This window comes from Malaclemys terrapin, chromosome 4 (genome assembly GCF_027887155.1).
Source record: "Malaclemys terrapin pileata isolate rMalTer1 chromosome 4, rMalTer1.hap1, whole genome shotgun sequence".
NCBI lineage: Eukaryota > Metazoa > Chordata > Testudines > Emydidae > Malaclemys > Malaclemys terrapin.
Window position 1 is genome coordinate 49,704,006 of NC_071508.1, and position 18,572 is coordinate 49,722,577.

Here is an 18,572-nt window from a genome sequence, read left to right on the forward strand (position 1 = left end):
CACACCCCTGCCTCCTGACAGCCCCCCCCAGAACTCCCGACTCATCCAATCCCCCACAGCTGCTTGTCCCCTGACCACCCCCTCCATAGACCCCCCACCCTAACTGCCCCCCAGGACCCTCCTTACTCCCTGTCCCCTGACTGCCCTGACCCCTATCCGCCCCCTGACAGACCCCGGGACTCCCATGCCCCATCCAACCCCCCCTGCTCCCTGACTGCCCCCTCCAGAGACCTCCCCCAACCCCTAGCCACCCCCCCAGGATCCCACCCCCTATCCAACCCACCCTGTCCCCGACTGCCCCCACCCCTTATCCAACCCCCTTGGCCCCAGACCCCTTACCATGAGATGAGGCTCCTAACCTCCCCGTGGAGCCAAACACTGCCCTGCGGGAGTGCACAGCCCCGGCCCCCAAAGCGCTGCGTGCGCAGCGGCATGGCTCCAGGGGAGGGGGGCCCGGGAGCACAGACCCTGCGGCTTGCCATGCTGGAAGAGGGGGTGTCAAGGCTGTATTCCCACTTTGAACTTTAGGGTACAATGTGGGGGGCTGCATGAAAACTTCTAAGCTTAACTACCAGCTTAGCTCTGGTCTGCTGCCACCATCTCAAGCTAATTCCCTTCCCTGGGGAGCCTTGAGAAACCTTTCACCAATTCCCTGGTGAATACAGATCCAACCCCCTTGGATCTAAAAACAAGGAAAAATCAATCAGGTTCTTAAAAAGAAGGCTTTTAATGAAAGAAAAAGGTAAAAATCATCTCTGTAAAATCAGTATGGAAATTAACCTTACAGGGTAATCAAACTTAAAGAGCTCAGAGGACTCCCCTCTAGGTTTAGGTTCAAAGTACAGTAAACAAAGATAAACACTCTAGTAAAAGGTACATTTACAAGTTAAGAAAACAAAGTAAAATTAAGACGCCTTGCCTGGCTATTTACTTACAAGTTTGAAATAGGAGAGACTTGTTTAGAAAGATGTGGAGAACCTGGATTGATGTCTGGTCCCTCTCAGTCCCAAGAGCGAACGAACTCCCAAACAAAGAGCACAAACAAAAGCCTCCCCCCCCCCCCAAGATTTGAAAGTATCTTGTCCCCTTATTGGTCCTTTGGGTCAGATGCCAGCCAGGTTACCTGAGCTTCTTAACCCTTTACAGGGAAAAGGATTTTGGAGTCTCTGGCCAGGAGGGATTTTTTAGTACTGTACACAGGACAGCTGTTACCCCCTTCCCTTTATAGTTATGACACGGGGCCATTTGCCCACCCCTGCATTAGGGTGTGCCTGGGCACACCCGGCACACCCCATGCGCACGCCTATGCTGCTGAGTGTGGTATTCTGTCCCATCTAGTGGCACCGAGACCGCTTAGAGCGAGAGTATGAGTCTGATCTACAACCTTAGCTAGCAGCCAGTTGGCTTTTAGCTCATGCAGTAGAGGCTCATGCACTAAGCTCCAGAGGTCTCAGATTTGATCCCAGCTGCTGACAATTGGAGTCAGTCGGTGTTACAGAAACATGGGCAGTTTAAAATGTACTGCATGCTTAGGTGATGAGGCTTTCATTTTTTCTGCCCAGTATGGGGTTTCTCCCCTTGCACTAGAGACCACTGATACAGAGCCTGTGACAGCCCCAAGGAGCTCAGTTAAAACTCAAATCTTGCAACATTTCTTTTAGATTTTCATTGAGATCTGAGGATTTTTTATGCCAGGTGATTCAGCTACTTCCAAGATCCCTCTTGACTATCTTTGTACTTATGGTAGTTTTAGAACAGGGAAATACACCCCCACCAGAAGGGGAAACAGCTTCTCTAATGCAAATTTCTTTTACAGGATTTTCATTTAAGTCATTTAAAGAATGCCTGGAATTCATACAACGCAATGAAGAAAACTGCATCCTTATGTCTCAGAACAGCATCATGTTGGGGCAGTATTCATCCCTGGCCATTTGGTAATATACAAAGTCTCCTCAAAATTGCTTTGCTGTGTTACTGGTTTAATCTTTATTTTGCCATATGGTGTGTCGGAATTCAGAAACTTTGGGCCGGATTCTGCCATCCGTACTCACGTTGAATAGCTCCTTAGTCCATGAGTCCTGTTGAAATCAGTGTGACTACTTGGCTGATCAGGTACTTCTCAATATGAGTAAGGGTGGCAGAACTGGGCCAGTTCTACTAGAGGACTGAATGGGGTATTGATGAGCTTTAAGGCCACCTTAGCTGGGGGGGGTGGCTGAAAAGTTTTTGTCATCATGGCACATACCTCGGATGGATAATTTTAGGTCTAGTAAAACATCTTTATTTTGCATTAAATTATTATAATCAACATCATTGTGCCTAGGAGTCCTAGTCATGAACCAGTACCCTGCTGTGCTCGGCGCTGTACGAACACAGAATAACGAGACAGTCACTGCCCCCAAAGTACAATCTAAGTTGGTGGTAATCATATCTCATGCTTTGCTGCATGCATTAGGAAGAATTCCTCTGCCCATTGTATAGCACTGTGCAGGTAGCTAGATGCAGCGTGAGTTTTCCATATATAGATCGGTGCCACTGGCTGGTCCAATAGTCCAATCCCCTACAGCAAATCTTATGTGGATCTCTCTCTTGGTGATCTAGGTTTGCCAGACTTCAGCAGTGGGGCAACTTCAAGGAGCCTTTTGAAAAGGCCAGAAGGTTGCTGAGGAGAACTAGCGCCTCATTCTTTGCTACCAGTGGATTCTGTAGTTTCTTGGAGTGTGAGATCCTTATGCTACGGAAACACATTGAGGAAAAGCCTGAACTGGTCCGGGAGACTCATACTAAGACGCTAAAGGTGAGAGGGAGAAGGAGATGTCCACATTATGTGGAAAGACTGTAAAATGCAATACATCTGCAAATGGAGGCTGGATATCTCCTGATGGCTGCTAGACATGGAGGGCCTGATCCAAAGCCCATGATGTCAATGGGAGTCTTTCCATGGGTTTCAATGGGCTTTGAATCAGGCCCACTGGGAGCAGCCATCTATCAAGTTTCCCTGCACACCTCTCTTTCAGACACTGGGCATTATGATAGGTCAGGATGGGCAGACTAGGGGAGTCCAGAGTCGTCGTCTAGTGGTGTGTGGGTGGTCTGGTAACTGGGAGGACAATTGGTATTACTGGCAGTCCGGGGCAATGGTTAGAGTTCTCTCAGGGGGGTCTGTAGCCAGGAGATACAATCGAAGGGTTTGGGTTGGCAAGATAGGTAGGTGCAGTCAGGCAAGGCAGAGTCAGGTGAGACAGTACAGCAGCAAGGCCAGGTCAGGCAAAACAGCAGGGCAGCAAGGTGGTCCAGGCAGTAATGGCCTACTGCTCAGACAGCTTCCTCTTCCTGTTGGGGTCTTTATATAGTCCAGGTGCCTAGTGAGAATGCTATCAGTCCAGCCAATCAGGGGCCGAGCTGTTGTGGGGCTGTAGGTCTTTAGCACCAAGGCTGTCAGTCAGGGGTAGTGGTTCATCATGCTACCATGGCACGGACACTGGGTTTACCTTTTAGGGACCCAATGGACTTGGATTCAATACCAGGGTCCTGACACCTGCAACACTCCAGGCCTGTGTATCTACTCAGCTCTACTAGCCTTGGTCTCCTCCCTTGAATTGCCTAGTTCCCTGTTCAGGCCCCTGTAATTGTTTTAATGGCTGTTCAGGTGGTGGTTTGGTTTTGAAATCCCTTCAGTGCTGCACTACAGTTCAGCATGAGCAATAACCAATGCAAAGCCTATTACAAGTGGAGGGGAAGGTTGAGCATAATTTTGCTTCTTTCCAGTTGATTCATCCAAAAATTGATGGCAAGAATTGCAAAACCTCTTTTTTCCCCATAATACACTACAATGGAGAGGAGGGGAAATCCCCAGACATAGACACTTCTATTTTTGACATGGAAACTGGTCAAAAGTGATGTTCTATATTTGTATGTGTCCAGCTGTGCAAGGGAGGAGGGGAGAAGGCATTGACATTTTTGCATTGTGCAGCTAGGTTTATTTCTACATTATAGAGTTTGTAGGGGAGACAGAGAAACTTGAATTTGATGCAATAAGAGGCAGGAAGCTAGTGGAAGGATTCAGAAAGTGGGGGCAACCCTTGATCAAACAGCAGTATTTCATTATCATGGCCCTTCAACGAAATGTTTCCAGGGCCAGTAATTGATGCACATTTGTGGGGTGAGAGAACCATGACAGATTATTCGGACATTGTGAGGATGCAGAAAAAGATGCTATTAAGGCTGTGACAGATGTCCCCTCGTCCCCATCCCACTCACTTTGCAAGAAACATATCTTTAGGATCCTCTCAGAGTGGCCTCTGGACAGGAGATAGAAGAGAAATCAGCCACACAGAGTGCACAATTCCCAAAGAGGAATTGTCCTGTAGGTCGGATAAGAGACTATTGCAAAGCCAAGTTAGTGAGTGCTGCCTAAGTGCATGATCAAGACGAGTTCATACAGTCTGAATCTTCCTGGTTTTTATCTCACCCCTGCTACTTTCTATCTCTCTGCAGGTTTCCTGTTTCTTTCTAGCTGGCTCTTCTCCTCAGGCATACTGTATTTCTGCAAAGGGATCTCAAAGCTCTGGGATGTCATCCTGACATGAATCTCAATTGTTCTCTTGTTAGGACTTGGACCAGGTTCTCTCTCGATGCTCCACAAGCCCTATCTGTTACCCTAGGGTTTACCACCTGAAAGTCTATATCCTCCTGGTGTTGGGCAATGAAGAACAGAGCCAAATCTACCTATCCCAAGCATTCCAACTCTGTGACATATATGGAAACCTCCTGGAGAAATCCTAGCTGGAGATCAGCAATGTAAGTCCCGAGAGCTGGTAATCTGAAAGCTCTTTCCTTTGAGCACCAGATGAGCTGGTCTCTGGGAAGGGATTTAGGATTCCCTAGAAGAAAGTGGAGCTGGCTGCAGGTCAATGGCTGCAATATAGATAAAGTCAAGGGGCGGGGGGGAAGGGGGGCGGTGTTGTGAAGGCAAATGATCGAAATCCTGGATGGAGCTGGTGGGTACCTGCAGTAGGCTATACCTCCCTAGCACCCCCTGGGGGAAAGGATGGGACCTGTTCCTGTGACAGAGTCCAGTGCTGTTCATAGCCTCTGCCCCCTTGCCCAGGGGTAGGGGGAATTAAAGTAGCCCAAACAAACAGTTTGGGAAGTCAAAGAAAAAGAGAGCAAAAAAGGGCAAAAGTATCAGCCCTTCTCCTTTCTGCAAGGGCCTGGGTGGCCAAGGCTCTCTAGCTGTTTCCCCAGTCAGCAACCCCTGCTTCTGGGAGTCAGGGACCGCTGCACTGCAGTCCTGCTCCTTCAGAGTGCTGCCCCAAACTGAGCTGGGATCCTCCTTTTTAAGCCCCCCTGCCCCATACCTAGGCTGGACAAGACTTACAGCTGCACTGGCTTGAGGCTGGTTGTGCTGGAGGAGCTCTTTAACTCCTTCCTGACAGGGGCGGGGAACTGCCGCACCACTGTGACATACACCCCAAGCCCACCTAACTTCTAACTTCCACTAACATTTGTGGTATATTCTCAGACAGCCAGGGGCTGGCATGACATTTGGGGACAAGGCTTGGGGAGGAGCATGCACAGCACCTGATCCTTCACCCTGTTGGGTACGTCCACACCCACCCACATCATCAGAACTCTCCTCCAACAGAATGGAACAGAATCTCTCAAGGACTCCATTAACTGTGCTACTGCTTACCCTGCAGTGGTGACTATTTACAAAACCCAACAAATAGGCTCCCAGCTCTTGCCAGGGTTACTCTGCAGTACTCCTTGTCTACGCTACAGGGAAAAGTCGATCTAAGGCCTGGTCTACACTAGGCGTTTATGTCGAAGTTAGCGCCGTTACATCGAATTAACCCTGCACCCGTCCACACTGCGATGCTATTTAGTTCGACATAGAGGTCTCTTTAATTCGACTTCTGTACTCCTCCCCGACGAGGGGAGTAGCGCTAAATTCGACATGGCCATGTCGAATTAGGCTAGGTGTGGATGGAAATCGACGCTAATAGCTCCGGGAGCTATCCCACAGTGCACCACTGTGTTGACGCTCTGGACAGCAGTACGAGCTCGGATGCTCTGACCAGCCACACAGGAAAAGCCCCGGGAAAATTTGAATTTGAATTCCTTTTCCTGTCTGGCCAGTTTGAATCTCATTTCCTGTCTGGACATCGTGGCGAGCACAGCAGCACTGGCAACGATGCAGAGCTCTCCAGCAGTGATGGCCGTGCAGTCTGTGAATAGAAAGAGGGCCCCAGTATGGACTGATCGGGAAGTCTTGGATCTCATCGCTGTGTGGGGCGATGAGTCTGTGCTTTCCGAGCTGCGATCCAAAAGACGGAATGCAAAGATCTACGAGAAGATCTCTAAAGACATGTCAGAGAGAGGATACAGCCGGGATGCAACGCAGTGCCATGTGAAAATCAAGGAGCTGAGACAAGGCTACCAGAAGACCAAAGAGGCAAACGGACACTCCGGATCCCATCCCCAGACATCCCGTTTCTACGAGGCACTGCATTCCATCCTCGGTGCGGCCGCCACCACTACCCCACCACTGACCATGGACTCTGAGGATGGGATATTGTCCACGGCCGGTTCCTCGGACATGTTAGGGGACGGGGAAGATGAGGAAGGAGATGAGGAGGGCGAGGCAGTCGGCAGCGCTCACAACGCTGATTTCCCCGACAGCCAGGATCTCTTCATCACCCTTACAGAGATCCCCTACGAAGCGTCCCCAGCCGTTACCCCAGACACAGAATCTGGGGAAGGATCAGCCAGTAAGTGTTGTAAACATCTAAACATTTATTTTTAACAGAACAGGAATATTAACAATTAAAAGAATGGGTTGTTCATGATTACTGTGCCCTAGGCGCTTAACGGTTTAGTCACGGGCAGTGCAAGTTTTGAAAAAAAATCTAGCAATGTCCGGTTTTCCGTGATTGTCCTGCACAAGCCGCTCTACTGTTTATTCCCTGCTACTGCAGCTACAGTAAAATGCGGTCTATATGTCCGGGGATAGAGCAGTAATCCTCCTGGGACATCTCGATGAAGCTCTCCTGCAGGTAATTGGAAAGCCGTTGCATGAGGTTCCTGGGGAGAGCGGCCTTATTGGGTCCTCCGAAGTACGACACGTTGCCGCGCCACGAGACTATCAAGTACTCGGGAATCATTGCTCTGCACAGCAGGGCGGCATATGGCCCTGGTCTTTGGAGGCTTTCCCGGAGCATTCTCTCTCTCTCAGAGATCCTCATCAGGGTGATGTCGGCAATGGTGACCTGCTTTGAATTAGGTAGGGGAATGTTAGTGTTGGGACTGCTTGCTCGTTCCTTTACAGAACTGTAACCGGTGGTTTGCAGCCACGCGGTGGAGGCGGGAGAGGGGCAGCCGAAAGGGATCGTTCCCGGGGACAGCCGCGAGGGGGTGGGACAGGGGCAGAGTTCCCGCTTGCCGGATTGCTGGCAGCAGGGACTGACATTGCTTTAAATGTTAAATGAGGCCAGTGGTAATATAAAAGTTTTAAACTGCCACAAGTCTACGGCTTACCATGTCTGCCTGCAACAGCAATTCCGTTGTGCTGCCCCGCTTCTCAAATGTGCTGTGCAAGACCCCAGGCACTGAATGCGAAGGCCGAGAATTCGACCTCGTGCTGAGTGCGCATGTGATAGGTGCTGTGCATGGTCTTGTTCACAGAGAAAGACTATGTTCTTTGTTCACAACTACATTTATCTTTCTGAGGAATTCACTCCCTTTTTCCCATTTCCACAGCCCCATCTGCGACTGTCTCACAACCTAGCCTGGGATCACACTCCCAGAGGCTAGCGCGGATCAGGCGTAGGAAGAAGAGGACACGGGAGGACATGTTCTCTGAGCTTATGGCCTGTTCCCAAGCCCAGGCAGCACAGCAGACCCAGTGGCGGGAGAACTTGTCCCAAATGCACCAAGCAAACATGGATCGGGAGGAGAGGTGGCGGCAGGAAGACCAGCAGGCGACTCAAACACTGCTTGGACTACTGAGGGAGCAAACAGACACGCTCTGGCGCCTTGTGGATGTTCTGCAGGAACGGAGGCAGGAGGACAGAGCCCCGCTGCAGTCCATCTCTAACCGCCCTCCCCCGCCACCAAGTCCCATACCCACCTCACCCAAAGTGCAAAGAAGGAGAGGCGGCAGAGTCCCTGCTAACTCTCACTCCACCCCTGCAGAGAGCTCTAGTAGCAGAAGGCTCTCATTCCCCAAAATTTGAAAAGTTCTTTCCTTCCCGCCTGACACAAGCCCCCGTCCAAGTTTCACCTCCCAGTTCCATGTGTAGTTGATAATAAAAAATACGTTTCTGTTAACTACTGTTTCAATCATGTTCTTTTGGAGGAGGAGGGGAAAGGGGGTTGGTAATTGGACAGGACAGTCACCTTTGGCAGGGTACATAGGCGGGGGCAGGCACAGCAGCAGGGCACATACACAGTGCAGTGATGCAGTGACTAGTTACCCTGGTTAGTCTGGGAGGTTGTTTTCATGTTATGTGGTGGGGGGTGGGTTGCTCTGTGACTTTGTGGCGGGGGAGGGCAGTTACAGATCTTAAGCGGCGGTCCTTATGCAGGATCACAGAGCCACGCAGCAGGGGATCTGTAACCGTCCTCCCCCTGCCACAAAGTCACATAGCCCCCCCCATACACACAATCCCGATTAGGAGGGGTGACAGGCTCCGTTGAAACAACCATCCCACCGCAGCGGAGCCTGTCAATCCTTGAGTTTAGAAGCTTCATTCGCGTCACTACACTACACCTGCTCCGCACCACAGTCTGCGTCCCAGTTTTAAAAAATTCCCGCGAAAACAGTATTAAAGAAAACGGTGTGCATTAACAAAGTAGAACTATTTTTATTTTGAAACATGTGTTGGAAGGGGGGTGAAGGGGGTATGTAACTGGATAGGATAGTCAACATTAACTGGGTAAAGAAACGGGGGCAGGTTCAGCTTCTCTGTACACAAACTTTAAAGTCACAGGTTACCCTGCTCACTCAGGAACTTTGCTTTCAAAGCCTCCCGGATGCACAGCGCTTCCCGCTGTTCTCTTCTAATCGCCCGGCTGACTGGCTGTGCGTAATCAGCAGCCAGGCTATTTTCCTCAACCTCCCACCCCGCCATAAAGGTCTCCCCCTTGCTCTCACAGAGATTGTGGAGCACACAGCAAGCTGCTATAACAATGGGGATATTGGTTTCGCTGAGATCACAGCGAGTCAGTAAGGTTCTCCATCTCCCCTTGAGACGGCCAAAAGCACACTCCACCACCACTCTGCACTTGCTCAGCCGGTAGTTGAAGAGTTCTTTTTCAGTGTCCAGGGCGCCAGTATAGGGCTTCATGAGCCAGGGCATTAGCGGGTAGGCTGGGTCCCCGAGGATGACTATAGGCATCTCCACATCCCCAACAGTTATTTTGTGGTCCGGGAAGTAAATACCTTGTTGCAGCCATCTAAACAGACCAGAGTTCCTGAAAACATGAGCGTCATGAACCTTGCCCGGCCATCCCACGTAGATGTTGGTAAAACGTCCCCTGTGGTCCACCAGTGCTTGCAGCACCATGGAAAAGTATCCCTTTCGGTTAATGTACTGGGTGGCCTGTGCCTCCTGGAACTTGTGCTTTGGAGTACATTTTGATGGAAGATCTATAGGAGCATCATTTTTAGGGGCCAGTGGTTTTCTCTCTAGCGCAAACTTTATATTTGCAAAATTAAATCTCCTTTTCATGTTGTCCATGCGTCTGTCTACACCTGCCTGCCCATCATGGCTTGGTCAAACTTGTCATGGTTAACATAGCATGTTCTCCCTAGCATGGCCGTAACATGCTCCACATCTACACACACACTTGGGTTTCTATTATGCTATTGACTGTGCTGACCAACCTGTGCTTTTTGAGGTCCACCTTGATCGAGCCTCAGTCATTTTCAGTGTCATGGTGAGCAGAGGGCAATGTTGTGTTAGCCCAAAGAGTGCAAATGGACCTCCCAGTGCAATCCCATACTGCAGAGGTGGCCTGTCTGGACACTTGTCTGCATTCCACTGTCCAGGAGTCAGCCTGGCCAGGACCCACCTACTTGTACAAACAATGCAGCACACATGGGTGGCCCCTAGCTGCACAGTGCTTCCACAGTGGCAGGCTTCTTCCGGTGATTGATTTGTGATCTGATCTCTACAATGCCTCATTGGATCATCTGACCAGGCTACCAGCTGGCCAGCACCGACATCAGCATGCTCACTGCCTTACAGACAGGGCCAGAGCCTGTGGTACCATATGATCACAGCAATCAGGGAAGGTGTATAGTATGATGGCATTTCCCAGCATCTGGCAGAGATGGACATTCCCTGTACTGGAGACTGCATTATGAGAGCAATAGAGGAGAAGGCCTCTGAATGCCAGGGGGAAGAGGAATCCGATGAAGTGCTTCCTGAGACAGCTGCAGGTTCAACCTGGAGAGCAGGAGAAATGCCATTCAGATCTGGTAAGCTACTTTTTAGTTGTGAAAATGTACCAATGGGGTCTGATTTGGATTGGGAAGGGAATGCATTCCCAGGTTCTCCTGAGGGTGTGTTTGTAAGAGCCCTGCACAAGCCACCCTTCCCCTCTTTCCCTCCTTCCTTCCTACACCTCCATTGCATGGTCAGTAGGTCCCAGCACACCCAGTCCCCACCCCAATTTCCCTTTCTTGACCCCACACCTTCTGGTTGCCTGGCCTACTGTTCCCAGTAGGGACAGAAACACCCAGTCCCTGATGAACAGCAGCTGGCTGTTGTCAGATGTCAGACAAGCAGAGAAAAATGTAAAAGGCCCACAAGCAGCAATGCAGAAAGACTTAAAAACAGGAGCATTACTAAAGATCTAGTGCAGTCTGGCCAAGACACCTACATGACAACGTATCTGCTGGGCCATGTGCCCTGAAGCACCTGCAAAGAGCTGGTATAATTGGAACACACTGCCAGATGGTAGCATGCCTGCAATGCATGAAAATCAGTGCACAGTAATATGCGTTTTCATGGTACACTCCTCATATAGACGAGACATGGAACAAGTGAAGGCAACCACAGGAACAATGGACATATAACAGTGACAAGCATTCTTACTGGAAGAGTTTTACCATTGACCACAGTGTTAGTTTCTGACCTAATTTTAGCCCACTCTTGTGAGGTAATGTCAGAAAATATCTCAAAGCCAGTGCTCTAATGTAGCTCTTGCGTTTCTTGACAGAGCCTATTTTCTTCTCCTGCCCAGGGAGCTGATTGGAGCAAATGGCTGGGGTGTATAGTTTGGAATTTAGAAGTTAAGCAAAATGACTACATTTGTCTCATCCCTTGAAAGTACAGTATTAGGCTAAGAAAGGTGTGATGGCTTACTATGGACACAAACTCAAAACTACTTGGCTTGTCTTAACAGGACCTTCTACCATGGCCCTGGCTGCACAGTTCTGTTTTGGACCAAGACAACAAAGGCCAGTGTGGGCACTGGAGTTAAAACTCTCCTTTGCCATGATGCCAAGTGCTTTGAGACCACAGTCGACCATGCTGACCAATATTGTCTCACTGTTTTCTTATGCTCCCCGTCTGTCTGTATCCACCTGTTGACTCTTGTCTTAGATTGATAGCTCCTTGGGGCAGGGATGGTTTTTGTTCTGTTTGTCCAGCACCGAGCACAATGAGGCAATACAGATAAAAAATAATAATACTAATAGGCAGGCTGACAGCTCTGGGGCCAGGAAGCACCTGCTATTGGCCTTTTAAAAAGACATTGGCCAGAAATATGCTTGGTCCAATCACAGTTGGAGGAGAAGGGGGAAAAAAAGTATGGGAAATCTACAGCTAGGATGGCATATAAACCATGGCTACCTACTTTCATCAGAAGGACATGCCCCAGGAAGAGAGGGGATTTGAAATATGGATGTCTGAGAACTTTTTCCAGACCCAAATGGACACAGGTAGAGTTCTAACCATCTGCGTAAGATCCTTCTCCGGCTCCTTGTTTACAGTACTCTGCCATACAAAATGTGGAAGACTTGAGTATGGAATCGGCCTTTCCAACCATAGGCTCTGCCAGCCTAGCCTGTGAAATTCCACCCCGATGGCAAACTGAGAGAACAATTCCCCTAGCAAGATGCATTTTTATCATCTTGGAGGACAGTTCTGTGGTTTGATGGTTCTGTTCTGGTGTCATCATTGTAAAGGCAGCTGGCCTGCTTTATTGCAATAAAGTCTTTTGTAGAAAGATAAGTCACTACAATATTTACACTTCCAGTATAGCGCCTCTGTAGCGTGAAGCAGGAGTAAATCATCAATGAAAACCATTCACCTTACACCCTAAAAGGGCGTAAGTAAGGGGGTTTAAGGGGCCTCAACATCCCTCTGTGGGCTATCTGTATCGTGGGTCACAACATGGGGAGCTGAGTAGTTTCAATGGGGTCCTACTTCCCTTCCTACATAGGAGCAGGGAATCCAACACACAGCCAGCAGTGCTGAGCCAGCATGGAAGGGGAAGAGATCTGTGCCTGGTTTAGGCGTGATGCAGATTACTTCCTTCCCCAAAGCCAGCTGGGAACCAAGGGTCAAATTGCAACTTTCGTAATCCGTTTGTTCCCTGGCTTGCTGGTGGGGCAGTGTGGGATAGATAGCGATCGATAGCAAGAATAGGGGGCTCTTGTCAGACTTCTCCCCTTCCTGACCATCTTGGAAATGCTGTCTCTGAAGATCCAGTCTCATTCTGGCATCTCGTTTCCCTTTTGTTTTCCCTAGGAGTGGTGGTTCACTGCAAAAGGCCCCATGGAAGACTTATGGCTGAAGGCCGCACCAGATTTTCCGAAGTGGGAAATAGGAATGACAGAGAAAGACTTTCCAGAGATCCATAAAACCAAGTACTTGCTGCGGGTGCCAGCATTGGATATTAACAATCCTTTCCCAGAACCTGAGATCCCCGATGTCTGAGCTGCATGTAGTTCTGCCCAACTGGAGCACTTTGTAAGCCTTTCTAGCTGGCACTGCCCAAATTTATAAGCATTTATGATATTCCTACGGTACACATAACAACACCTGCTCTCTGCAAAGCCCTCTGTATTTGCTCATCTCTTCCTTTGGTAAATGTAGGTTCTAATGTCTCACCGTGGCTTGCTTAGACCATTTTTCCTCACTGTTAATTAAACTCTGCAGTATCTCTTCATTATAGTAATTTATTCCTTTATAACCTGGAACAGAATCTAGTGCTATTTCCAAAAAGGAAAATGTGATGGGTTGGATCACAGAACTCCCCCTGAGAGCTGCCAACCGATGTGCCAAGACTAATTCTATCCCTGTTTTCCCTGCCAGCTCAGGACTCCAGCACCCTGTCTTGCTGAGCCAGACACTCCCGTCTGCTCCAACACAAACCCAGGGTCTGAATTACTTGCCCCAAAGCTGCAGGTTTACCTGAAAACAGCTCACAGAAGTGTGCTTGTCTTTAGCACTCAGATGCCTAACTCCCAATGGGGTCTAAACCCAAATAAACTCATAAATTGTTCGCCCTCTATAACACTGATAGAGAGATATGCACAGCTGTTTGCTCCCCCAGGTATTAATACATACTCTGAGTTAATTAATAAGTAAAAAGTGATTTTATTAAATACAGAAAGTAGGATTTAAGTGGTTCCAAGTAGTAACAGACAGAACAAAGTAAGTCACCAAGCAAAATAAAATAAAATGCGCAAATCTATGTCTAATCAAACTAAATACAGATAATCTCACCCTTAGAGATGCTTCAGTAAGTTTTTTCCTCAGACTGGACACTTTCCAGGCCTGGGCACAATTCTTTCCCCTGGTACAGCTCTTGTTCCAGCTTAGGTGGTACCTATTGGATTTTTCATGATGGCTCTTCTCTCCTTGTTCTCTTCCACCCCTTTATATATCTTTTGCATAGGTGGGAACCCTTTGTCCCTCTGGGTTCCCTCCCGCCCCACTGGAAAAGCACCAGGTTAAAGATGGAATCCAGTTCAGGTGACATGATCACATGTCACTGCAAGACTTCATTACCCACTTGCCAGCACACACATACACAGAAAGACTTACAGGTAAAACACAGCCATCTGCAGACAATGATCCTGGTTAATGGGAGTCATCAAGATTCCAAACCACCATTAATGGCCCACACTTTGCACAAATACAATAGGCCCTCAGAGTTATATTTTATATTTCTAGTTTTAGATACAAGAGTGGTACATGGTACATTTATACAAATAGGATGATCACACACAGTAGATTATAAGCTTTGTAATGATACCTTACAAGAGACCTTTTGCATGAAGCATATTCCAATTACATTATATTCACTTATTATCATGTTTTTATAAAACTATTCCAGTTACATTATAATCACTTATTATCATGTTTTTATAAAACTATTCCAGTTACCTTATATTCACTTATTATCATGTTTTTATAAAGCCATATAGACTGCACAACGTCACAGAAAGTCGAATTTAATTTTTTTTAAACATTCACGACTAAAATGCACTTTCTTCAACAAAGTCACTACAACGCTCCACCCACTGTAACAATGCAGCCTATGGCGGGACACTACCGAGAGTATCAATTCAGGACAAATTGCTTAGAGCGGGGCAGTCACAGCCCAAGGCTGAGGTTCCTTCACTATTAAGGTACACCAAACCAGCCAAACAGAGAGGACTTCAGTTTCAGTCCACTAGCTAACCAGAAGTCATCAAGCAATTCCCACAGACACCCCAGTTTCCCAGTGTCACCACCAGCACCACTCCTTATGGGGACAAATGGTTATGAAAACCAATACCTCAGTAAAAGAAAAAAGGTTCTCCCAATCCCAAAAGACCAAGCCCCAGACCCATGTCAATATACCAATTAGATTTTAACCACAAATCATGCTGTTGCCAATCCTTTAGAATCTAAAATCTAAAGGTTTATTCATAAAAAGAAAGAAATATAGATGAGAGCTATGCTTGACCTCTACATGGTGTGGATTTATGTCCTTTATGATACATGCATCCAGATAGCATAATCATAACCAGCAAATCATAACCTTTTCATAGACACCTTACTTGACCTCCTTTGTACAAGATTTGGTTTAACTAAAGGACCTTGGTTGCAACAATGATCTATATAGTCACAGTTTATGTCAATAATGTCACACCCACCACAGATATTTTAGGCATCCCCAGCTGGTGCTGTTCATGACTAGTTTCTATATTTTATTAAAAGGCATGAAGTCTGTTGCGTGATGCCTTTCGATAAGAGAGATCCTGTGTATGAGGGTGCTAATCCACGTGGCCTTCAGCTTTGCTTCAACTAGGCTGCTGCCTCCATCTTAACTTTTGAAAGGAAACAGACATGGGAGATGAGAAGCCGAAGGCATGCATTCAAAACTTCTTGTTTGTGGTGTACTGAGAAATAGAGTTGGTGGAAAAATTGTCATTGAAATTTGAAGTTCCAAAACCCTATGAAAGCATTGAAAAACAGAAAAAAAAATGTTTATCAAAGTTCTGAAAATCTGGAGTCTCATAGAAATCTGTGTCTGCACACTGGGAGGGAGAAAACATTTTTAAGTGAGGAATTCAACTCTGTTCTGACACAGGTGATATACAAACTCTCCAACACTGCATCCTCTAACTCCCGAGGAGTTTCAGTAAGTGCAGAAGTTACCAAGCAATGATGCTCAAAGGTAAATAACCAGAGTAATAATAACCCTGCACATGTCAGTCACCACAACTGCAAAAAAATCCACTTTCTCTCCCTCCTTTCTTTGGCCCTCACCCTGAAAACATTTAAGGACGTGCTTAACTTCATGCACCTGAATGAGCCCCTTGACTTCAACTGAGCATTTGTGGTGCCAGAGTTTTGCAATTTTTAGAGACTAAATGTACCAAAAAACTGGTGAGAAAAATAAAACTTTCCCCCAAACTGCCAAAAAGCTGTGAAAACAACTTCCCCTCAAAAATGTTTAAAAATGTTCCCAAATTCCCCAAAAGAGGACAAAAAATGCACAGAAATGATCAAAACTGTCCCCCAAATGCCCAAAGTGATACAAACTAAGTTTTTTTTTAAAAAAAAACTTCAAAATGGTTTAAAATGTGGACTTAAAAAGTGTCCCAAACTAGCTACAAAATAGTCAAAAATGTTCCCACCAAAAGTCAAAGAACTGTGTATGGGCAGGGGTTTCTGTGTCATGTGTCAATAGTCAATATTTATTTTATGTTAGTGCAGAGGTTCTCAACCTTTCTCTGAGGCCCCCCAAAATGCTATAAAAACTCCACAGACCACCTGTGCCACAAAAACTGCATATAAAAGCCAGGTTTGGCGTTAAGGGGTAACAAGCAGGGCAATTGCCCAGGGCCCCACGCCACAGGGGGCACCGTGAAGCTCAGTTGCTCAGGCTTCGCCTTCAGCCTCGGGTGGTGGAGCTCGGGGCCCTATGCTGCAGTCCTGTGCAGCAAGGCTTTAGCTTTCTGCCCTGGGCCCTAGCAAGTCTAACACTGGCCATGCTTAGTGGACCCCCTGAAACCGCCCAATGGCCCCCCCAGCCCCTGTTTGAGAACCACTGTGTTATTGTATGCTGAACTGACACAGGGATTTTGATAGTACAGCAGTGCCATCCTCGGGTTATTCTATGTATGGAATATAAATGTATTTCATGCTGAGAAATACCCAGTAGTTATTCACTTTAGCAGCTAATTCTGCCATTATGGTTTCTGCCTTATTCCCTCTGTGCAGGATTAGTATTACTCCGATATTCAGCAAGCAAAAAATGCCCTTGAAATAACACCCAAGAGGCCACCTTCCACCCCTCTGAGCTGAGAATTCCAGTGGGAGCCAATTTCTCTTGCGGGGGATGGGGGACAGTGGCGATATACATTGTACTGGGGTCAAAACCCATTTCAGTATTTGCTGAAGAGAATACCATAGAAGTTTGAGAAAATTACGGAGTCCTCTTGATACTTTCTTGAATTAACTTTCAGAGACTACATATTATCTATATCGGGGTTCTCAGCCTGGGGCATGTGACCAGGAATCAGGGACCATCTTGCCCTTCCCATATTGCTAAATGAGCAGGTCCTGTATGGAAAAGGTGAAAACCACTGATCTATATATATCTTTGATCTTCTACATGTTTATTTAACAATGTCTGGAAAATGCCAGCCCCAGAGTAATGTTGTTTGTAGAGGCCACCCTGCTTCCACATGTGCTATGGGACCACACCAGAATATGCACATTCTGGAAGTGGAGTAGGTGGTTACACATTTGGGAATGTCAGCCTAAATATGGCTTTAGGATCTTCACCTTACAGAAAAGGGCAGGGCTGGATTAACTTTTTGTGGGCCTGGTGCCAAACATATTTGTGGGCCCCCATTGGGGAAATAGGGCATGTGATGGGGGCGATCCGCAGAGGGGATGGTTGGGGGCAATGAGGTGCAGCGCAGCAGGAGTGGCCCCACTCAGTCCAGCACAAGGGCACTGTTTACAAACCCAAAACTGCTAGACGCCCCTTCCACACTGCCCCCCTGCCCAGTGCCCTGCCCTTATGCCCAGCACCCCCTCACTCAGAGACCTCCCACACAGATCCCTATGCCCAATGCCCCATGCCCCCAGACCCGCTGCCCAGCACCCCCTGCCCAGAGACCCCTCCCGCTGACCTCCCACCACAACTGCACAGCACCCTGCACACCACACCCCCTGCCCAGCTCCCCCACCCACAGATGCCCTACTGTCCAGCACCCCCTTCACAGTCCCACCATTATAGCTGTACTGTGCCCCATATTCCTGAGGGAATTCTGCATCAAATTCTGTGCATAATATTTTAAAATGCTGCTATTTTTTTTTAACAATAAATAAATGTGGAAGCTCCACCATGGCAGTGGGGAGCACAGGCCACTGGCTGCATGGATGTGGGAGAATACCCTGCAGCCTCCCCCGCCCCCCTGGGACAGGGACTTGGCAGTGAGGCTGAATCTGACCCTGACACAGCACAAGGGCCATGTCTGCCACAGAAAGACCCTGGGGTCCTGCCCCTTTTGCGCCAGGCACACCAGATGTGGGCAGGGAGGCTCATCCTGGCAGCGGGATCCAAGTGCAGAGGGACGTAGTGTGGGGGGATCCAAATGGGGGTAAGAGGGTTCTGTGTGGGGAAGTCTGGGTGCAGGCAGCTCAGTGCGGGATCTGGATGCACAGGGAGATTCCACGTGCAGGGGCAATGGGAGTCTGTAGGGAGGACCAAGTGAAAGTGGTTGGAGTTCAATGGGGGACGGGGGTGTCTGGGTGCAGGGGAGGTGGGGTTCATTTGGGTGGAGGTCCAGGTGTAGGTGGTTGGGGCTCAGTGGGGAGGTGTCTGGGTGGGCTCATCGGGGTGGTACAGACGAAGGGGAGGTGGGGCTTGTCAAGGTGAGGGTTTAATGGGCCTGCTTAACAGGGGAGCCCCAGCTACTGACAAGGGGATCCGCATGCTGGGCCCCTGCTTCTCCATCCCATACCCCTTCCCCACCACTCCATCACCCCCCCAGGCTTGGGTAGGGTTACCATATTTCAACACTGAAAAAAGAGGACACTCCACGG

At 48.2% G+C, this 18,572-nt stretch overlaps 1 protein-coding gene across 1 annotated transcript; it reads left to right on the plus strand.

The window, feature by feature from the left end:
- The first annotated feature begins 6,601 nt into the window (after nt 1-6,601).
- LOC128836831 (uncharacterized) lies at nt 6,602-8,331 on the plus strand. Its single transcript, XM_054027491.1, has 2 exons — nt 6,602-6,773; nt 7,762-8,331. Exons 1-2 carry the CDS (start codon nt 6,602-6,604, stop codon nt 8,235-8,237), a joined length of 648 nt encoding a protein of 215 aa, XP_053883466.1. The 3' UTR covers nt 8,238-8,331.
- Nucleotides 8,332-18,572: the final 10,241 nt, after the last annotated feature.